This window comes from Garra rufa, chromosome 19 (genome assembly GCF_049309525.1).
Source record: "Garra rufa chromosome 19, GarRuf1.0, whole genome shotgun sequence".
NCBI lineage: Eukaryota > Metazoa > Chordata > Actinopteri > Cypriniformes > Cyprinidae > Garra > Garra rufa.
The window spans coordinates 43,009,778-43,030,633 of NC_133379.1; the positions used below are offsets into that span (position 1 = coordinate 43,009,778).

General features: G+C 36.8%; 2 protein-coding genes across 2 annotated transcripts in view; one reads left to right on the forward strand and one right to left on the reverse strand.

Moving 5' to 3' along the window:
• Positions 1-5,000: 5,000 nt before the first annotated feature.
• Positions 5,001-20,856, forward strand: part of LOC141292131 (tripartite motif-containing protein 16-like) — a 39,655-nt gene continuing 23,799 nt past the window's right edge. The window contains exons 1-2 of the mRNA XM_073824084.1: positions 5,001-5,230; positions 9,069-9,220. Of these exons, the coding sequence (XP_073680185.1) occupies positions 5,001-5,230; positions 9,069-9,220 (382 nt within the window). The remainder of the gene's footprint in view (positions 5,231-9,068; positions 9,221-20,856) is intronic.
• LOC141292659 (uncharacterized) lies at positions 10,452-20,724 on the reverse strand. Its single transcript, XM_073824693.1, has 26 exons — positions 20,068-20,724; positions 17,839-17,991; positions 17,569-17,694; positions 17,442-17,468; positions 16,334-17,350; positions 16,073-16,212; positions 15,759-15,960; positions 15,516-15,632; positions 15,145-15,347; positions 14,880-15,027; positions 14,065-14,748; positions 13,831-13,964; positions 13,570-13,731; positions 13,372-13,416; positions 13,157-13,249; positions 12,987-13,067; positions 12,740-12,828; positions 12,537-12,639; positions 12,271-12,387; positions 12,077-12,165; positions 11,836-11,994; positions 11,684-11,747; positions 11,340-11,468; positions 11,037-11,132; positions 10,843-10,925; positions 10,452-10,719 (listed from the first exon to the last, which is right to left on the reverse strand). The coding sequence occupies exons 1-26, from the start codon at positions 20,072-20,074 to the stop codon at positions 10,686-10,688; spliced, it is 4,302 nt and encodes a 1,433-aa protein (XP_073680794.1). The 5' UTR covers positions 20,075-20,724; the 3' UTR covers positions 10,452-10,685.

Here is a 20,856-nt window from a genome sequence, read left to right on the forward strand (position 1 = left end):
CGCAAGAAAAAAAAGCGCGGCTGGCTTGACCGCAGTGTATTAGTGAGTATGCATGCTTTTGTGAAGTCGTGCTATTTATACGCAAAATGATGAGAACAGGTTAAAATAATAGTTTATCATTCAAATACATTGCGAATATGGAAACACTTGGATTTGTGCCGAATTACAGAGGTATTTTTAGTTTCGCTTTGTTTTGGTTTCTTAGTTTTATATATTTTGTTTCATTCTTGTTCTGAATACCATTACATTTAAATGATTTGTTTCGGAGTCAGGGTAACTAGCTTATAGCTATAGTGTTGACAGTGTTTATACATTATAATATTTGGCTTGATTTGCTATTATTTCTGATATCACACACTCCGTCTCTAAACATCCCGCTGCTCACTAAATATGTTTTGCGTGCAGTGCACTTTTGGAGAGAGTGGGTTAAGCATTAGGGGTGAGTTGTGCCAGTTTTTACTCAAAGTGACTCTATAGTGAAGCCATGACAGTAATCCCTCCAATTTAAGTATGTACATATATTTCAGGATGTGGTGCATCTCTGGGAACAATAACTTTGGATCTAAAACAAACTTGTTCCCGGTGCGGGGTTAGTTGTGCCTTTGGGGAGAATAGATCGGGGTAAATTGTGCCAGTGGTTATTTAAGTAAAAAAGAACATTTTTATGTCATGAACTGTAATGCTATATAAAATCAAGATAAATTCAATACAAAATTACTCATTTAAGATTCATTTAGATATCGTTATCTATTAAACTAGTGGAATGTCATATTTGCTACTTTTTTGGAAAACACACACAAAAAAAACTCAAATACACAATATATGATATTTGTGAATCATTAAAACGCTGTCTGTCAACAAAATGCTGTGTCAATTATGCTATTTTTTTCTGAACATCCCATTGTGACTTAATTAGGCCACTAAAAACCTGACAAACCTCAGGTAAATCAGACCCTGATGAGGCTCATCTCCTCACACAGATTATCCCCTGTGGGTATGTAGGTCTAGATCAGGGCTGCCCAATCCTGTTCCTGGAGATCTACCATCCCACAAAGTTCATCTCCAACCCTGATCAAACACCCCTGAACCAGCTAATTCATCTCTGAGGGAGCACATGATAATTACAGACAGCTGTGTTGAAGCAGGACCCTTTAACACGCTTTATTTAATTTAAATAAACCCACGAAAAAGTCCTGAGCTTGTATGAATTTATTACGAAAAGTAATACAAAAATAACAATCTTTTGTTTGTGTGTAAATTACTCATTTAACGCTAAACTGCCATTGATGTAAGCCACTGGGAGACAGCTACTTAATAATATTCAATGATACGTTGTTTTCCATATCATTATTTTTTTTGGCTTTCTATTGATGTAATAGTTATTTCTTTATTAGAAAGCCAAATAATGTGTGTAATGCAATGCATTTTTTCAAAACTAAGTTGTATTATATTTTTGTGTCGTGACTGTACATATCCACGAGCACTGGCTAGACTAAAGTCCCAACCTAAAATGATTTTCTCCTACAGTGATTGTGTTTGTTAACATCAGGTGTCTGTCTTCAACAACTGTTTTAGGGACCTGTTTGGAACATGCTGCCTGTATCATCTCCATGTAAACAACAAAAAACGTGAATTTGTGAAAAAAGATTGTCATGTGCATTATGTTTTTAAAGGGCATGCATAACAGTTTTCATTAGCATAGTGCTTTTTTTGTTTCCAATGAAACCAATATTTTTGCTTAAATTTTTGTAAGCATCTCAGTTGATTAATTCTAATTAATTTTTATGTGTTCAATTTAATTAATATTTCTTGTAATCCGTTGCCACAATTTAATGGAGTACATTTGGTGTATGACTTTGAACAGTCCATCCACTTTAGGACGCATGCTCAGTCTGTTTGCCACTCCAGTGGACATGCAACACGAAACCAGCGTGTGATTATGATTTATACAATACAATACAATACAATACAATACAATATTTATTTATAAAGCACATTTAAAAACAACCAGAGTTGACCAAAGTGCTGAACATTGTAGACTAATAAACTCGCGAACATAAAATTAACACACACCAAGGTATCAAAATAAAAGAGTAATAAAACAACGATGTCATTGAGGTCACGGAGTATTAAAGGCCAGAGAGAAAAGATATGTCTTCAGAGCAGACTTGAAAGCAGCGATAGAGGGAGCTAATCTAACATGGAGTGGTAGACTGTTCCAAAGTTTCGGACCAGCAGTTGCAAAAGCTCGATCTCCGCGTTTTTTGAGTCTAGATCTAGGTACCACAAGTAAGCCAAGATCACTGGATCTCAGAGTTCTAGAAGGGGTGTATGGACGGAGCAGATCCGTAAGGTACTGAGGGGCAAGATTATTAAGGGCTTTATAAACAAATAATAGAATTTTAAAATCAATTCTATATTTAATGGGTAGCCAGTGCAGTGAGAATAAAATAGGAGTTACTGACTCATACCTGTGGGTGCCAGAGAGCAGTCTAGCAGCAGCATTTTGCACTAGCTGTAAACGAGAAAGAGAGGACTGAGAAACACCATAATAGAGAGAATTACAATAATCTAATCGAGTTGTTACAAAAGCATGGATCACTGTCTGAAAATTACTCTGTGATAAGAAAGGTTTTACTTTAGAAAGTAGACGAAGATGGAAAAAGCAAGATTTTACAACAGCACTGATCTGATTATCAAACTTCAGGTTTTGATCAAACAGAACACCCAAGTTTCTAGCACACTGAGTTTCATAAGGGGCCAGACAACCACGATCAACATCTAAAACAGAATTTTCTTTGTCCCCAAATAGAATTATTTCAGTTTTATTTTCGTTTAAATTTAGAAAATTGCTTGAGAGCCAATGCTTTAGTTCATCTAAGCAGGCCAACATTGGTTGTAAGCCATTTATATCATTATGCTTTAAAGGAAAATAGATCTGGGTGTCGTCAGCGTATACGTGAAAAGATACTTTATGTTTATTAAAAATGGAAGCCAGGGGGAGCATATACAAGGTGAACAATACCGGCCCAAGAATTGATCCCTGTGGAACTCCACAATTAAGAGGCATTCTAGAAGAGGTCTGTTTACCAATCCTAACACTAAAACATCTGTTGGTCAAATAAGAACGAAACCACTTTAAAACTGTGCCACGAAGGCCCACAGATGTCTCTAAGCGTGTCAACAGGACCTCGTGATCAACCAAATCAAAAGCAGCACTCAGATCTAATAAAACTAAGGCCATAGATTTACCAGAATCAGTTTCTGTAAAAATGTCACTAGAGACTCTCAAAAGGGCAGATTCAGTGCTGTGTAAAGCCTTAAAACCAGATTGAAACATCTCATGAACAGAATTTACAGTCAAATAAGATTGTAGTTGAGTCAACACTACTTTCTCAAGAATTTTTGAAATAAAGGGTAAATTAGAAATAGGACGAAAATTGGAAAGAGAAGAAGGATCCAGGTTTGATTTTTTAAGATATGGCGTCACTACAGCACATTTGAGACCATTAGGGAAAGAACCAGTAGACAAGCATTTGTTGATAACTAACAACAAACCAGGACCAACTATATCCAAGATTTGTTTAAGGAACCGAGGAGGGATAATATCCTGAGGACAAATAGTTGGTTTTAGATGACTAACAATTTCATTACATGAAATCAAATCGATAGGCTCAAACTCAAACCAGGTAGAAGAGCATAACGGTACATCATGCAAAATGTAGGGAGAGCTAGACAACTGCGATCTTAATGTTGTAGTTTTCTCAACAAAAAACTTTCCAAAATTATTGCAGAGAGAAACAGAGGACTCTAGAATTGATTGCACAGAAGGATTTAAAACAGAATTAATAGTAGAAAAGAGAACTTGAGGTTTGTGACAATTTTTTGTGATAAGTTCAGACAGACATTTGCATTTTGCAGCCTTTGCGGCTTTCTGGAACATGTTGTAAGAGTTCCTCAAAACTTCATAAGAAACCTGCAATCTGTCCTTCTTCCATTTGCGTTCAGCCTGCCGACAAGTCCGTCTCAATACACGTGTAGTTTCAGTGTGCCAAGGCACAGATACAGGCTTATGATTTTTATACTTCAAGGGTGCAATAGTGTTCATAATATCAGCACAGGTGGAATTAAAAAGATTCAAATGTGCGTCAGCATCCAAATTTAGCAGAGAAGAGTCTGACTCCAGTGAGTTACAAATCTCACGGTAGGCTACAGAGAAATCTCGACTAGAATGTTGACTAAGACAACGAGTAAGACGTGCCAGCGGTGGATTTTTTAGGATTCGGCCCGTAAGAGGGACTGTACAAAGAACTGGCCTGTGATCAGAAAAGGAGGCACTACTGATTTCAATACTTGAAATAGAAAAACCATGAGTTAAAATCAAATCAAGAGTATGTCCCTGGACGTGAGTTGGACCAGAAACCCATTGGGTAAAGTCAAAAGACTCAATCATATTTAAAAACTCTGCAGTGAATGGTTTTGTAGGGCAGCAAATGTGAATATTAAAATCACCCAACAGCAGTATTTTTTTCATGCCTGATGACCAAGTCCCCCAATAACACAGCAAGTTCACTTATAAAGTCCTTATTATGATAAGGAGGACGGTATATTAGAGCAATTGTAACAGGGTTTGCTAGAACTAATTGTAAAAGTTGCACTTCAAAACTATTGTATGAGCCAGTGGATAAAAAACGGCAGTGAAAAGTATCTTTAAAAACAGAAGCAAGGCCACCACCGCGGCCCGTCATACGCGGGGAATTTAAAAAACTACAGCTGTGAGGCACCAGTTCTGAAAATGGAAATAACTCGCCAGCCTTTAACCAAGTCTCCGTGATACATAAAAAATCCAGCTCTTGCGAAGTAAAAAAGTCATTTAAGATGAAAGTTTTATTTACCAGTGACCGGGCGTTAATGAGAGCAATCTTCAGCTGCGATGTAGTTTTCTCCGGCTGTGTTTCACGGCACACCGGACGGAGGTTGTGAAGATTCGCACCACCGCGATGAGGACGGGAGAGAATCCGAGCAGGTATAAAAAAGAAGAACCCCGGGAGAATAGGGCGAAGACAGCGATATGGACCATCCAAGGAACACCGACCAGCGGTAGATTGATGCATGAACTGCCCCCACGGGCGAGAAGCATGTTGTGGGTAATAGATCCGAAGCAAGGCAGCTCTGCGTCGAACGGCAATGCCCCCGCGCTTGCCACGCCTTCTCCGACGTCTCCGGCGAGGTAAGTCGACTTGAATCCGACACGGGTATCCATAGGGAGAAGATAAAGGTGGAAGGCTAGCATGCGGTCTGCACACATTACATGTGAGCAGGGCATCAGTGGCCATACTGCGAATGTCCAGTAGTGTCAAACGGTCATAGACAAGTGTAGCATCGCAGTTTAAAACCGAAAAATACATAACTAAAAACAAGGCAGATGCAAAACATAGCAGCAGGGAGGACCGCAGACGGCATGCCAGGAACATCGGCGCCATCTTTATAGAAACGACAGCGACCTCTTGCGATCAGAAGAGGAAAATAAAATCTAATCTTATCTCATTTCTGTGAAGCTGCTTTGAAGACATCTGCGTTACACATGTATTGCTATAATTAAAGGAGACTTGGCACATCTCGAGGAACTCCACTGTTTTATAGGATGAATGTGTAGATCCTCGTATTAAAATCAGCATCCGGCAGTTTTAGCGAGATTACCGCTTATGAAAGACACAGTATGAATGAGTTTAATTCAAAGAGAGGTTTGTCTGACCGATTTAGCAATAGCCTACTTGCTAAGATTATAGTGTTACCTTTAATTATTTTAAAACTAATTAAGAAGTGCAAATAACTCTTGAAGTGCAAATAACTTGAGAAAATAAAGCCTAAATGGGTCACTAACTTGGTCAATTCTTTCTTTCTTTTTTAGGCTACATTTTTACTGAAATGTACAGCAAATTTGTTCTATGGTGTGACATAGCAAAAAGTAAGAAAAAACCCTCTTAATATAAAAATATCAAGAGAGAGCTTAATCTTCATCCATTGCGCGACAAATCAGAATGATATTCAAACTATATTCGTTAAAATATTAATTACGCAAGTATATGGCTATTCTTTTTAAAGCATCATTTTGATTCTATTTACTTTCTGCATCGTTCCGGATTCTGTTCATTTCTGTATTTTCGTGTTCTCTATCACTTACTCATGTCTCTCCCTCACAAACAAAGCATCGCATTTTAGACTTATTTTACTAACACTATAACAGTACAAGACTTCTGCAAAAGCATATTAGCGGTACGAAAGAAACATTTGCATAATTGTCCATGATTATACAGTTTAACATAGTTTCTATTTTTGAAAATTCGTTCCAAAAACATTACATATTTAAACATATTTGATGTAACTTAAGTAACATGACCTTCAAAGGGGTCCTTCATCTAATAAAGTTGTCTGTCGAATTGCCCGATTTAAAATCAAGATATGGTGTCACACCAGAGGATGTGGTTTTCAGTGACAAAATGTATTAGATCCAGTGTTGGGGAGGAACTAGTTACATGTAACGGCGTTACGTAATTTAATTACAAAATAAATGTAACAGTAATTTGTTACAGTTACTGGGAAAAAGGTGTAATTAAATTACAGTTACTTATGAAAATGTTAAAGATTACAAATGGGGTTACATTTAAAAATGTTCTTTAAAAATCTGGCATATGTTGAACAATATTAATCTGTTGCTTTGCCTGTTTTTGATACGCACAATGCCTTCTGCTAAGGCCATTTAATAAATCGGTACTAATCTGATGCTTTTGATTGGTTTTCCGGTTCGAATATGCGACGCACTACGTCTGCCAGCGAACAAACGGACATATAGTTTTACAACAAGCACAAGAAAACAACTCACAGTCGACATGAACGCCTCTGCTGCTGCTGACTCTCATTGTGTTCCATCATAAACGTCCACCATCTCCACTGTTTCCTTCATTCTTCTGCAGAGGTTCTCAAACAATAAAGCTGTCCAGATTGATCAACAGTCTGATCCTGCAGATCATCTCCACACACGAACACAATCATGATGTTAATCCAGTAATCCACGGGTTCTTGCTCATTTGAGCATTACTGAACTGAAACCTGCTGAGCATGAAACACTAGCTACTCTTTCATCATCTCTTTATTCACATCTGGATCCATCTGCGCTGCTGCACCTGCTTCGATCTGTGTGACTTCAGTTTCATCCTTCTTTTGTTGTGGCCTATATACTGTATGTGTGACTTCAGCTTCATGTTTCTTTTTCTGTTTTCGGACTTTCTTCAAAAGCGCACTCATTCTGTGTAGAGTTTAAGTTTTTGGCTGAAAATGCCGAGTGTTTCGGTGAATGCGCGCCTGTTATTCAAACACAATAAACAATAGTGCAACTGCGCTCATGGTGACCCTAGTTTGATTCCCGTCTCGAGGTCCTTTGCCGATCCCGCTTCCCTCTCTCCTCCCAGCTGTTTCCTGTCATCTTTCTACTGTCCTATCACAATAAAGGCATAAAAAAAGTCTGAATTTGTGGTGGCTGTGCTTTAAATTATATTATTACGCGGTACTGTGGAATGCTTGATTCTGATTGGTCAGTCACCACATTCAGGGCAACTTCAGTCAGTGCTAAACCCTTACGAAAATAAACCATGGTTTTACTATAGTAAAACTGTAGTTAACCGGTTTTACTACGGTTATATTGTAGTAATACTATAGTAACCTTTGTCAAAAAATCCTATAGGATTCCAATAGGAATTCTCTACAGGATTCCAGTTAGAATTTCTATCATATTTTGGAACCGTTCCTAAAGGATTCCATTAGGAATTGTCTTATAGGATTTTCTTATACAATAGCCTACATAATAATCCTGTAGCATAATTTCGACATGGTTTTAATGGGTTTTATTTTAAAGCATCTTTCAAGAATTTTGAAGAATCCTAACCTTACACTTTTTTTTTATTTTTTATAAAACTAACTAATAGTTTAGTGTCTTGCAGTTTACTTTAACTCACCTCGATGTACATTCCAATAGGAATTTTATTTTGGAACCGTTCCTAAAGGATTTTGATAGGAATAGTGTTAGGATTAGGTTTTTTTTAGAAAACAGGATTCCATTAAAATCCTGTAGAAATTGTCCTTTTCCCATAAGAAAATCCTGTAAGACAATTCTCTAAGTATCCTGAATCTGGAAGAGCAGCAGCAGCGGTATATATTCCTGCATTTAAAGTTAATTATTATATTTTTAAAAATTAAAAAAATAGCCAAAAGAGTCTCAGATCATATATCAGTATATACAACAGAAATGTTAGCAATCTTTTTAGCACTGCAATGAATTGAAGAAGTACAATCTACTAATACAGTCATTTGTACGGATTCAGTGTCGGCTCTAACAAGTCTGCTGAGTGGAAAATCTACAGCACAGGTATTACAATACCTTTTCTTGGGAATATTTGGGATATTTCTAATGGGTTCCGGCTCATGTTGGGGTGGACGGAAATGAGGAAGTGGATTCCCTGGCAAAGGTGGCTTTAAAGCATTCATATAGTGAAATAGTAACAGCAATTAGCAAAACTGAATTTAAGAAATTAATCTCAGCTGAAGTAAGAAAGTTATGGCAAAAATCATGGGATAGTGGAACAAAAGGAAGGCATCTTCAACAGATTCGTGTAGGAGAGGAGAGAATGAGATGGGGTAATAGGAAGAAAGATGTCATTATTACAAGAATGAGAATAGGACATTCAGCATTAAATTATAATTGACACAAAATAGGGAAACATGAAGATGGCAGATGTGATAAATGTGGGATTCCAGAAACTGTAAAACGCATACTTATAGAATGTGATGCTTATGAAAGAGAAAGACACCAACTTGATTGATTAGGTATGAAATTTAAATAAAAACACTGTTAGGGAAGGAACAAAAGCCATCAAAAATCAATGAGGAATTGTTTAGCTATTTAAAAAAGACAGGAAATATGGATAGAATTTAAATCTGTAGTAATTCATCAGAAAAAGGATTTATTTATTTATTTGTGTTTTTATTTATTTATTTATTTTTGGCTCTACTAGCAAATCTCTGTTCAGTCCACACTCCAGATCAGTAGGTGGCGGATATGCACCTTTCGTTGGTTTGCCAAAACCGCCAAAAAACACCAGAAGAAGAAGAAGAAGTTCAGCAGAGAGGTTTCAGTTTACGTTTGATTTTGCGCGAGAATGTGAATGTAAGTTCCGAGATCTTTATTCATCTGTCATATATTGTGATAATGTTGCCTCTGATAGTGAAGCGTTCTGAAACAGCGAAGTGTTGAACACAGTTGTGTCGGAGCTTCCGTGTTGAACGTGGCAAACCGAGCCGCTGCATGTCTGATTGCTGTCTATTATTGTAGTTCAGTTCGCATTGAATGTGGTGAATAGAAAAGGTGTGCATCATTCCTGACACCTGCATGAACACAGTTGGTTGTGTGACTGTAAGTGCTATTTAAGTTAGAAAAGTGTATACCAATGTCGTGTGTAACTTTAGAGATTCGGCTTTTGCTTTCTACAGTCGGCATTCAGTAGCTATGTTTCCATCCAAAAATGCGAATTTAACTTATGAAACAAAACTGAAACATCGCATAAAACATTTGCGCTTAAAGCACCGTTTCCAGAGAGCGAGTAAAATCTTTGCGTGGCTGGGGCAGCTGCCACAAAGTCCTGCCACCGCTATTTGCGCCTGCCACTCGACCTGCCACCGTTATGTGCGCCTGTCACTTGACCCGTCCGCGCTATTTGCGCCAGGCACTCAACCTGCCACCTTTGAATGCGCTTGCCTCGCGACCCGTCACCGCTATAGCAAACAGGTGGCGCGACGCTTAGGTGCTGTGCGCTCTATTATGGCTTTAAAGAGAGGATTAAACATTAGATCATGTGGCAACTAAGTGTAAAATTGCAAGGTATTTTTGCTTACGTGGATCAACCGGAGTGTGACTGTGCGTTTCCACTGGCAAGTAGCAAGCGCGGCGGAGCGAGCGTTTTCAATTCATTCATATGGAAGTTAAGGTGTTGTGGCAGGCGCGACGCTTTTAGTCCGACTGATGCGCGTGAGGAACCGGAATGCAACCACATCTCTGCCCCAAATGACACTTCACCAGTCATATCTAGTCACAGCTGTCACAGAACATGCTACAGCCAAGGTGAGTTCACTTAATATTTAAAACCTTTTTTGTTAAACATTGTTCAAGGACCTTTGTAAGTAGTACTCTGGTGAGTTTATTAGTTTAAGTAATTATTTATATTAACATTATTGGATAATACAGTGCTTTATACAGTCTTTATATAAAAAAAAAACATTTTGTTTAAATGTTTGTTTTATTCAGCAATATTGAAACAACAATTGTGTTTATTTTTTTGTACATATGAATGTATGCAGGGTTCAGATGCCATTTCACAACAACACTGGCAAAAATATGATTGGAAGGTAAGGTGAGTTTTAAATTACAGGCTACACATTTTAACTTTGAAGCAAACCTAAAGGCAGCATATGTTATATAAAAATATATTTGTATTTGTTTATTTTTTTTACTTAACCATACAACAAACATGATAAAGATAAGAGGAAATGGCACACAGAGAAGAAAGCCAAATAAAGAAATAAAAAAGAAGAAAGTCAGTAATGTGATGTAATACAACAGAGGCACCCTGTTGCCATCAAAGCATCTCTGTATCTGAATCTGAGGATAGTCTGTAAAAGAGAAAGAATTTAATTATTTTAATGTTTAAAAAATACAGAATTAACAAGACTAAAGGGAACATTAAAATCAAGAAAAATCTAATAAAAAAAAAAAAAAAACTTTAACACATTTACTTTAAATGTCTCCTTGTTCGGAAAGCTACTTCTGCCTGGAACCTGTGGAAGCCCTCTGTCTTTTTTAGGATTAAGATGGTTACCTTTGAATGACCAAGAGCAGAACGAGAAGACAACAGTTTAAAATGCATTTAATTAAATTGTCCTATATGAATTACTAATGCATTAAAACATTTTAAAGTAATAATGATTACCTCCGGACTGAGAACGTCCACAATGTAGGTTGCATTACTTAATTTTTCCATGTCTATCTGTATGACTCTTTTAATTCTCTCAATTATCCCTGTAGTCTGTTGGCAAAAGACAGTAAATTCAGCTTTATTATATTAATTATATCTGAAGTTAGCTTATCTCCAAAGTATTATTAATATTATTTTGCAGTAGTTGCAATTACTAGTTTGTATTTTGTCACACACACACACACACACACACACACACACACACACACACACACACACACCATTTTTTTTTAAATAAAAAATGTAACCTTTTTTTACCTGCTGTTCATCAAAAAAAGTAATCTTTTCATTAAGTTTCATCATTAGCTTAGGAGAAAATGTTGGATGGTTATGCAAAAACATCCTGTTTGATCTCACTGTACCACTTGTCAAGCCAATGTGTAGTTCCTACAATTTTCCAAAAGAAATGGTTATTTTAAACAAAACCACACTATTTGTTCAAAACAGGTGTAAAATAAGGATATTTTTCAAACTGTAAACTTCTAGAAAGTTCTGACAGATTGTAAATTCCAAAGAGGCACTGCATATGCAAATTAGCACAATACAAAAGGAAAGTCACATTTATTCTGTTATTGGTAAGATTAAATATTCGTCTTGTTTACCATAATGTCCTGGTCTGTCATTACAGAGTCCACCACCAATCCCTGCTTTAACACTGATAGTGTTCTGTAAAAAGAAATTGGAAGGTTTTATAAACACTGAATGTACTTGTAATGTAGTAACTGAAGTTTGTTTGCAAATGTAAAGTACATACTTATCAAAAGAATATGACTTATCAATGTCACATCCACAGTTGAATGGCATTTCCTCTGTGACCATTTCTGGATCAATGCCAGTACAGTCACTGTGCAACCATTTGTTACAACGGTCACACTGAATCCATTCAAGTGTTTTGACATCTGGATGCATGGTTCTGCAGAAAAAATTAAATGTGATTTTATATAACTGCTCAATAAATACAGTATAACATGTTAAAATGCAGGAAGGTCACTTACTTTGTTCGGATTTTTTGAAATATGCAAACACCAAGGTCCTGGGCCATACATCTGTTTTTAACTGTAGACGATGTAATCCTAGGTGGGTCCTAAGAACAGAAGATGAGCAAAGCAGTGTATCATATTTATTGTATATTGTACATATGTCTGTGTTATAGAGAAAGTCATCGTTAAAGCTTAACTGTCTGCTTTACCTCTGTTTGTAGATTTTCAACCAAACAGGAGGCATGGTAAACCCGAAGATGAATTAGCTGGTCAGTGTGAAGCAACTCTGGAGACATTTTGAGACCTTTTGCTTCCATCTCGGCCATCTACGAAAATGTAAAGTGCTTTAAAGAATTTACTGTAATTATTTTTAAAGTATTTGTTTACTTTCCCATAGCATGCATTACATAAATGTTAATGTATATATAAAGTAGCATACATAAAGTCATAAACTCATAAAACTCTATCCACTCACTGTGCAAACAAAAACACCACAGTTGTTTCCATCATTTCTACGCCATTGCTGTGGATTGCACATAGTCCACCCATCCAGGGAGTCTAGATTTCTAAAGGCATCTCTGGAAGAAGGAAATGGACATAAATCAGACTGTACCCAAGTTATCAAATGTTTTTAAAATAACTGTGTAAAAAAATTATATAAATTATAAAATTTGTTACTTCAGAATGTCCATATCGGAGGGTGAAATGTTAATGTAATGTCCTGTGTTGTCATAAATCCTTATTTGTTTCTCCGTCTTGTCAAAAACCTGTAGAAGAAATTCAATAAAGAGCCATTTTAAAGCTTAAACAAATAGATTTGTTTAAACTTCTTTTGGCTTGTCTATAATAACATTAACAAATCACATCTATATACTGTATAATCTAATTTTTTAACGTGTAATGAAAATTGCTAGAGTTGTACAACCCAAAGAATGAAGTGGCATCCTGTCTCCTGTGTCCTATCCATGCCAACAATTCTTGGTAGAAGTATTTTCTGTGCATCATTCTGAAATAAAAGAAATAGGAAACACATGTTCCAGAGGCATTTATGACATTCTTGCTTTAATGTATTTTGTTTTAGAAATTGTATTGTACCTCAAGAATTTTCAGATGTGAATCTGAAATTTTTCTTGAAGCCAGCCAGTCCCTGTACCACAAAATGAATGTATCAGTTGTCAAGGCTACAACCTGAGGATTGAATAAAATTACATGTAAATTGCACTTCTTTCATCTGCTCATAATGACTGTTTGCATGTTTATGAAAATGATTAAAACTAGAGATAACTATAGATTGTGAAGCAGTTACTTACATTCTCGGTTTTTGAGGCGATTTGTGCAGTCCGACAATTTACTGTCTTTAAAGCAAAATATGATGATACATAGTATTAAAGTATGTTCAAATATATGTTGTGTATTTCAATATCTCCTTTTGGTGACAGTTGGGTAATCAAGTAAATTTAATCAGAATTAAATATTGAAATCATAAGCTAACCATAATTGGTACTTACATTATCATAAAGCCATGGCATCAATTGGCTGCTGCCATCTTTCAAGAGATCAGGTGGGCACAGACATTTCAGATCACGTAGCTCCAACGAAGCGTAACGAGAGATTCTAGCAATAACATCATGCTCCCTCTTCTCAACCGCATACAGCTGTCTGATTTTGTCCTAATGATGCAGAAGAGGTTAATGATTTTATATTTCTATTAATATTAAATTATAGTAATGCTGATACGTGTCAGTAGTGCTATGCAGCCCAATGATTACCTTATTTTTCTCATCAATCGGAAACATTGCCACTGAAAAATGGAAGCTATCCACAATAGGACTGTCCGCCTTTGCTGGAGCCTGTGGACTTTTGGACTGTTTTTGACTGTTCTCAGTTTTTCTTGTGTGTGTTTCTGTAATTAATTGGGAAATAGTAACATAATATTAATAAATAAAATGGCAAAATTAATACATTTCATGTCACATTGTAATTTTTAATCTTCACATTCTGACCTGTTTGGCCACATTTCAGTTTGCCATCTACTCCAATTCGTATGGCCTCTGATGTGCTCTGTTTTTCCATTTCCTTCATGAACAAGCTGTTGAGTCTTTCACTGTGCAGGTGAAAAAACAAACGTAGTGAGAACATATAGTGGATGTCCTTCATTTGGCACAGTGAATACCGACTTGAGGAAAGCTCTCTGTTTATTTGTTCTGCTGCTGAAGAATTAATCAGACAAGCCAGATCTGGAATCACTTTCAGGCTACGCAGTCTCTCTTCAGGGCGCTTTTGGTTTTTTTGGTGAAATCGGTCATACAATGAGTACCGGTCTGATGTCCCAGTCTCAAGGTGTGGACGTGAAAATCGGTCCATTTCTTTGGGTTCTTCTACATGTCTTGCTTTCCTCCTGATTTTTTCCATCCACTCAAGGTTTACTGTTAACTGTCCTGCAGCTGCCAGTGATATGTTTGTGTCCGTTGGTGCACATACCCTTCCGTCATTTGGCTGAAAAAATCTCTGTTCCGTACGATTATTAACATGCCTGGCAACACGTCCAGCCACGTCAGAGATGTACACAGTAGGGGGATATTTAAAACTTAGCAGAGCATCCCCGTGGTCTCGTGCAGATTCCTGCCACCATAATGGTGATGCATAGTATACAACACCATGGGTGCAGCCCATGTGCAATACTCCACCTGTGTAAAAATAACAAGAATGACAAATTACAAACATGTTTTCTGCATATGATGGTACTTCAACAAGTAAAGAAACAAATTTACCCCACACAAAATAATTATATTAATGATAATGAAAAACAATATCTTACCTCCAGCTTTTTTCAGCTTCACAAACATTTTGGGGTAAACCTCCTTATAAAGTAGAAGTTCCTCCAGCCTGTTTATAAGGTCTGTTTGTGAGCCAGCTGCTGACACTCCAAGAGAGTTGCATGCCTTTACCAGGTCGTCTCTTTTGTGCTGTGAAAAAATTACTATGTATTAGTGTTGTTAATGGGGAAAAAGGTTCATAGCGAAACATTGAGTGCTTACACAAATGACATACAAATGGCTTACACTATAAGTAAAAATACTTACCGACTTAGAGTCCAGTATTTGTAAAATCTGGTCTTCATCAACCTCCTGGCTTTCCCGGGAGACAGAGCTCACCCTTTCTCTTTCAGAGAGACCTTTGAAAACTTCAGTTTTTGGAAGCTTGTCACTTAGTCTTGTGTGTTGTCCAATCCAAGGAGCAAATGCCGAATATGTCAGGGGACTTGAGAACGGATTGTTAGATGAGTCTGAAGAATAGATTTTTTTTTAATTAACATCAGTTTATTTTCTTGCTACTGCTAAAAGACCCAAGGCTTACCCTTAATGTTGAAATGTAATATATTATTAGGACACATAATTAATATTAATGTCAATAGTACTATTAAACAACTAAAACAGAGTATGTTCATTGATACCGTCACAAAATCCTGTGGCAATGATTTCCTTTTCCAGGTTTTCCCATCTTGCTGCCACATTAACAAGGGTGTCCTGGGGGTTAATGTTCTGAATGTCCGGGCGTCTCATGAGATTGACTGGAAATTATAGGGTAAAAGGGGTTGTGACAAGATGTATGTGAATGTGTGTTATGCTGAATGCTTAATTTTTTTTGGTTAAGAACATTTACAGATCAGAGGGTTCAATCCAAATTTTACACTTACCTGGTATATCAAATGCAACTTTCCAGTTAGTGTCTGCTATGACGATGGATGGATGATAACCACATCGGTAACAAGAATAAGTGTATGAGTACAGCCTTAAAGCACTGAAATGGTAGAATGCCTTTCTTAGCATGTTGATCGGCAAAGCAGTTCTTGAATGGGATTCGATTGTTTTAAACAGCCGACCCACAGCAATATGATTCTGTGGAAAGTAAATATAATAAAGGTTTTACTAAATTGCCTAACAGTTTTGCATGACTAGTGAGATATCTTGAAACATGCCCTCTAAGTATTTCAATTTTGTGTATACTTACTGAAATACCGGCCGTTAAAAAAGAGCATAAAGGGATTGACAGAAAAATTCTGTTATTGTAGTTGTGAAACCCACTCTCATATTCCTGAAACCTGACCATGTTTCTGCAGACAGGACACTCCTTGGCATAGACAGAAACACCTAGATAAAAAAATAAATCAATTCCAGATGATGCCATTTGTTTATGAACATTATTTAAGTAAGAAAAGAAAGTTTTAGTAAAAAAGAAAGTTGTTCATTAACCATTACAGAAGTAATTTACCTTTAAACTGTTTAAATATTCCATAAACAGTTGCTTTTTTGGTGATGAGAATATTGTTCCCAAGATCCGGAGGACATGGACCAGGACAGTATGGGCACTGTACTTCTAGTGGTTCAAAGTTTTCAGGAATTGGCTTCTCTACTGTGGTTAAATCCACTGGAAGGTACTCTGGTATTCTTTTTGAACTCCAGAAGTAGTTGGTTTCCATGATGATACTGCTATGTGACTGTTGGTGGATGTCATCAGCAGCACTGATCATCTCCTCAACATCTTCAATATCCTCATTTGAGGTATCCACTGCATTTTGTAACAGCTGGGGGTGCTCTTGAAAAAGCCACCACATGGATAAGTATCTATGGACACAACTGATCCGAATTTTCGAACTTCTGCACTGGCAATGCCACTTACCAGTCTTACTATCAAATGTGCAGATTGTTCTTCCAAACTTGCACCAATTGTCCTTTTGGTCTGTATACACAGAAAAGTAAATATATCGCTCAGAAAGGCCATGCTCACCCCAAAAAATAGGAAAGACACAGTCTACATCCTCAGAACAAGCTTTCTGGTTTACTGCAGTGCACTCCTCATGTCTTGATTTTGAACAAAGTCCTTTTTCTTGCATCTCCTGCAGGGACTCATCACGTAGTGCTGGTGGAGGACTGTATGATATTGCTGTCCTGGTCCTTTCTAAGTGAAAACATTCTTTTCCAGGGTTTCCACTGTTTGCAGCAATGCTCATGAAGTCTGTGCATGCCTGCACTTCACAGGCAAAATATCTTAAAACAGAAGACTTTTGCACATGTATTGGTAGTCTCAATCCGTGAGATTCCTTTGTTGTCACGTATATTCCATTTACAGAATCAATGCATATCATTGGTTCCTGTTTGCCATGCTGCTGTCTTTCATGTCTTTGGTAGTTGGATGTGTTGGTGAAATGAATCCCACATTTCTTGCAGAACAAGTTCTCCTTCTGAACTGGGTCAACATGGATGGTGTCCAGGCAGTGTTTTCTGTCATCTATGAAATATTATAAAACACATAATCACATTATGACATGTTGCACCTTATTTAATTTACTGTGTAGGATGAAATTGCATTATGTGCTGACCTGAGGATTTTTCTGGGAAAATTAGACCTGTTGTTGGCACACCACAAAGACAAACAAACAAAACGTATTGTATTATTAAATATTTAAAGAACAAAAGTACAAATTTCAAAACTGACAATACACGTACCATGTTTTTTTAAGTGGCATTTGAAATCAAAAGACCTTTGAATTATTTTCTCGCACTTTGAACAATGCCAGTGGCTCCTTCTACCACTCTGTCGGTCAGGACAGAAACATGGTATTGAGAACTTGCCTATAAAAGAGAGATTATGCAATTATCATGACAAGTAATGGATCTTGGATATTATAGATATTACAAAATATATATTATAGTGATTTTACAAAATATTATACTGCAGATTATTAACAAAAAATACACTTTTTAACAATTACTTACTTGTGTCACCATCTGTAAAGTGAATGGCAAATGTTAGATGCCGTTTGGACATGTGATCACTGGATGCAGTAACAGATGTTCTGCAGTAACAGCAGTCCTGATCTCCTCCAATGCTTAAAAGCTCCTCTTCATTGACAAACTCAAACTTCCTAGCTGAAAAAGAAATAACAATTTATAAATAAGCAGACCAAAATACCATTAGGATGACACAGAATATATGCAACCATATCACTCCATATCCTAAATCAGTGGTTGTAAATATGTTTTAGTCCAAGGTCCCCTTCCTCTCTGAATCACTGCAAAGCCCCCAACCTTTTTTTAATCACAAAAACAGTAATTCTAGTGTGCTAACTGTGCAATTTCATTTTATTATTTTTTAACAAAGTCAATGAAAGACCGATTTTAATCTAAAGTGTTCTTTTTTTTAAACATACTTTCCAAAAATATCACTACAGCCTGTATTTACAACTTAAAATCCTTAATGCCACACCTATGTGTCGCACCTGTCTCAGCATCTCTTACCGTTTACACTCCGATAAATCATAAACAGACAGTGCAATTCTAAATTTATTTTTCATATTTTACAACATAACTTATGCTTTATTTCGCCCTTTCACGACTTGTCTAAAATAAAATCTATAGACCTAAAGCACTTGATGCATTTCACTATATTAATTTAAACATTTAACCTATATAAATATGCGCTGTTAGACGCATATTAAATCGTTTGTGCCAAGAGTGGAAGCTAAAGTGCATTTTGCTCATAAAGTTAAGAGTAATACATCATTCGGAACTGCAAAGGGTCTATTTTTATTTGTGTGCACTCACAATATCAACAAAATGTTATGCTTTTGTAAAATGGCTAAAGAAAACAAACATGCGCTTTCAGCCGTCTCTTTCTTAAAAAATGCTTTACATTACTATGTTAAAACAAAATAATTAATGTAATAAAGTCATGTTATATTGAGTAAAGTTAATGTAAAAATTCCACCTATACTCCCCACCTATAACCCACCAAAAAATGTATTTCCTTGGATGGTATCAAATGTTTTTATTGGTGTTTTTTTTTTTTATGTTAAATCGGATAATTTTTGTGAAGCGCACCTCCTCAAGACAGAGAAGCAGAAAGCGTATGGTTGATTTTACCAAAGCATAACGTTTTGTTGGTATTGTGAGTGCACATAAATAAAAATTGCACTTTTGCAGTTCCGAATTATGTATTACACTTACTTTTATGAGCAAAAATGATGCAGTAATTTCAGTTTTCACTGTTATTATGAAAAAAAAAAACAAAAAAATGCAGGCGATTGCCCTGGCGCTTTCATGTTCTGCAAAGGGTGCTTTATAGTTTTCACTCTCCGCACAAACGATTAGATATGCTAACAGCGCACATTTATCTAGGTTAAATGTTTTAATTAAAATTGTTAATATTGTAGGCAAGTCGTGTTGATTTGAGAAGGCTAAATTGATCAAACATGCTCAAGTCATTGCCGCTGGCCGCTTGGTCGTTACTTTAAAAAACAAACTGTTTTAATTTAACAAACATAAAATGTTCCAAACATATTTCTTATTTAACTTAATAAAGAAACTAAACGAAATCTAGCCGCTTTGCCATTACAATCCAAAACTGAACTATTTTAATGGCTACAAAAGGGGCTCAGTTCTGATAAGTTAATTGTCGGAAAAGTGCGGGACTCAGGCCTGAGTCACGGGCCATAGCTGGGCTCCTGCAGCACCCTATTAGTTCCCCCTCAGCTCAGCGGGCCCATTATCTCCCTGGGTCCATATGCACCTTTAAATTCATAATGGCACACGCAGCACCGAAGCGTCCCGCCAGCAACAAATAAACGTCGCGCCTGCCTCAGCATCTATCACTGTTTACACTTCGATAAATGCCTATAAACAACCAGACAGTGCAATTCTACATTCATTTACATATTTGCTACCGTAACTTATACTTTATTTCTCCCTTTAAATCAATAATGGCACGCGCAACCTCGAAGCGTCGCGCCAGCCACAAATAAGCGTCGCGCCTGCCTCAGGATCTACCACGGTTTACACTCCGATTAATCACATAAACAAACAGAAAGTGCAATTCTACATTCATTTACAAATTAACCACCTTAAATTATGCATTATTTCTCCCTTTAAATGGATTTAAAGTGCGTCATATCACTACTACTGTCACAAGAAATGTCTTTTAAGAAAATGCTTAATTAATTTGCTTACCTTCCATTCTGTAAACTCTCCAAAAGTTGTCAACACTTTGAGAGAAAGTAAAAGTAAATATAGCGACTATATAAATTTTTTTAGCGCTTTTCCATGCAGAACATAGTTGTAGCTATCAAAGAAAAGTACTTACCCAAAAAAGATGTACAGGTAATGATCTCTCGGGTCAAAATTGTATTGGTTGAACGCAGTTCAAATGTAGTTCAACCAATCAAAACTGCTGTGTTGTATCCTAGGTGTGAAGGCTGGGGGTCGTCGATGTTGTGCCTGTGTTTGCGGGTGGGGGCGGGGGTGGCTGATTTCAAAGTAATAAATGTCCCCGGTCGAGGACAGGCCACCAAAAACCTGATGGAACTTGACTACTTTTAAGATTATTGTGGCTTTTTTAAATACACGTCTGCACATATGATGTCTACTGCCTTGAAATGTCATGTTTGAACATTGCTTAAACAAATGTATTTATGTATTTTATTTCTCCCTTTAAATGACAGGCGCAGCTTCAAAGTACGCCCGCTTAAACATCTCTAACTGTCTTCCCTCCGATGCAAATAAACAAGCAGACAGTGCAATTCTACATTTATTGACATAAATGACACCGTAACTTATACTTTATTTCTCCCTTTAAATTCATGATGGCGCACGCAGCACAGAAGCGTCGCGCCAGCCACAACTAAGCGTCGCGCCTGCCTCAGCATCTGATAATGTTTACACTCCGATTATTGCAAATAAACAAGCAGACAGTGCAATTCTACATTTGTTTTCATATATGACACCGTAACTTATACTTTA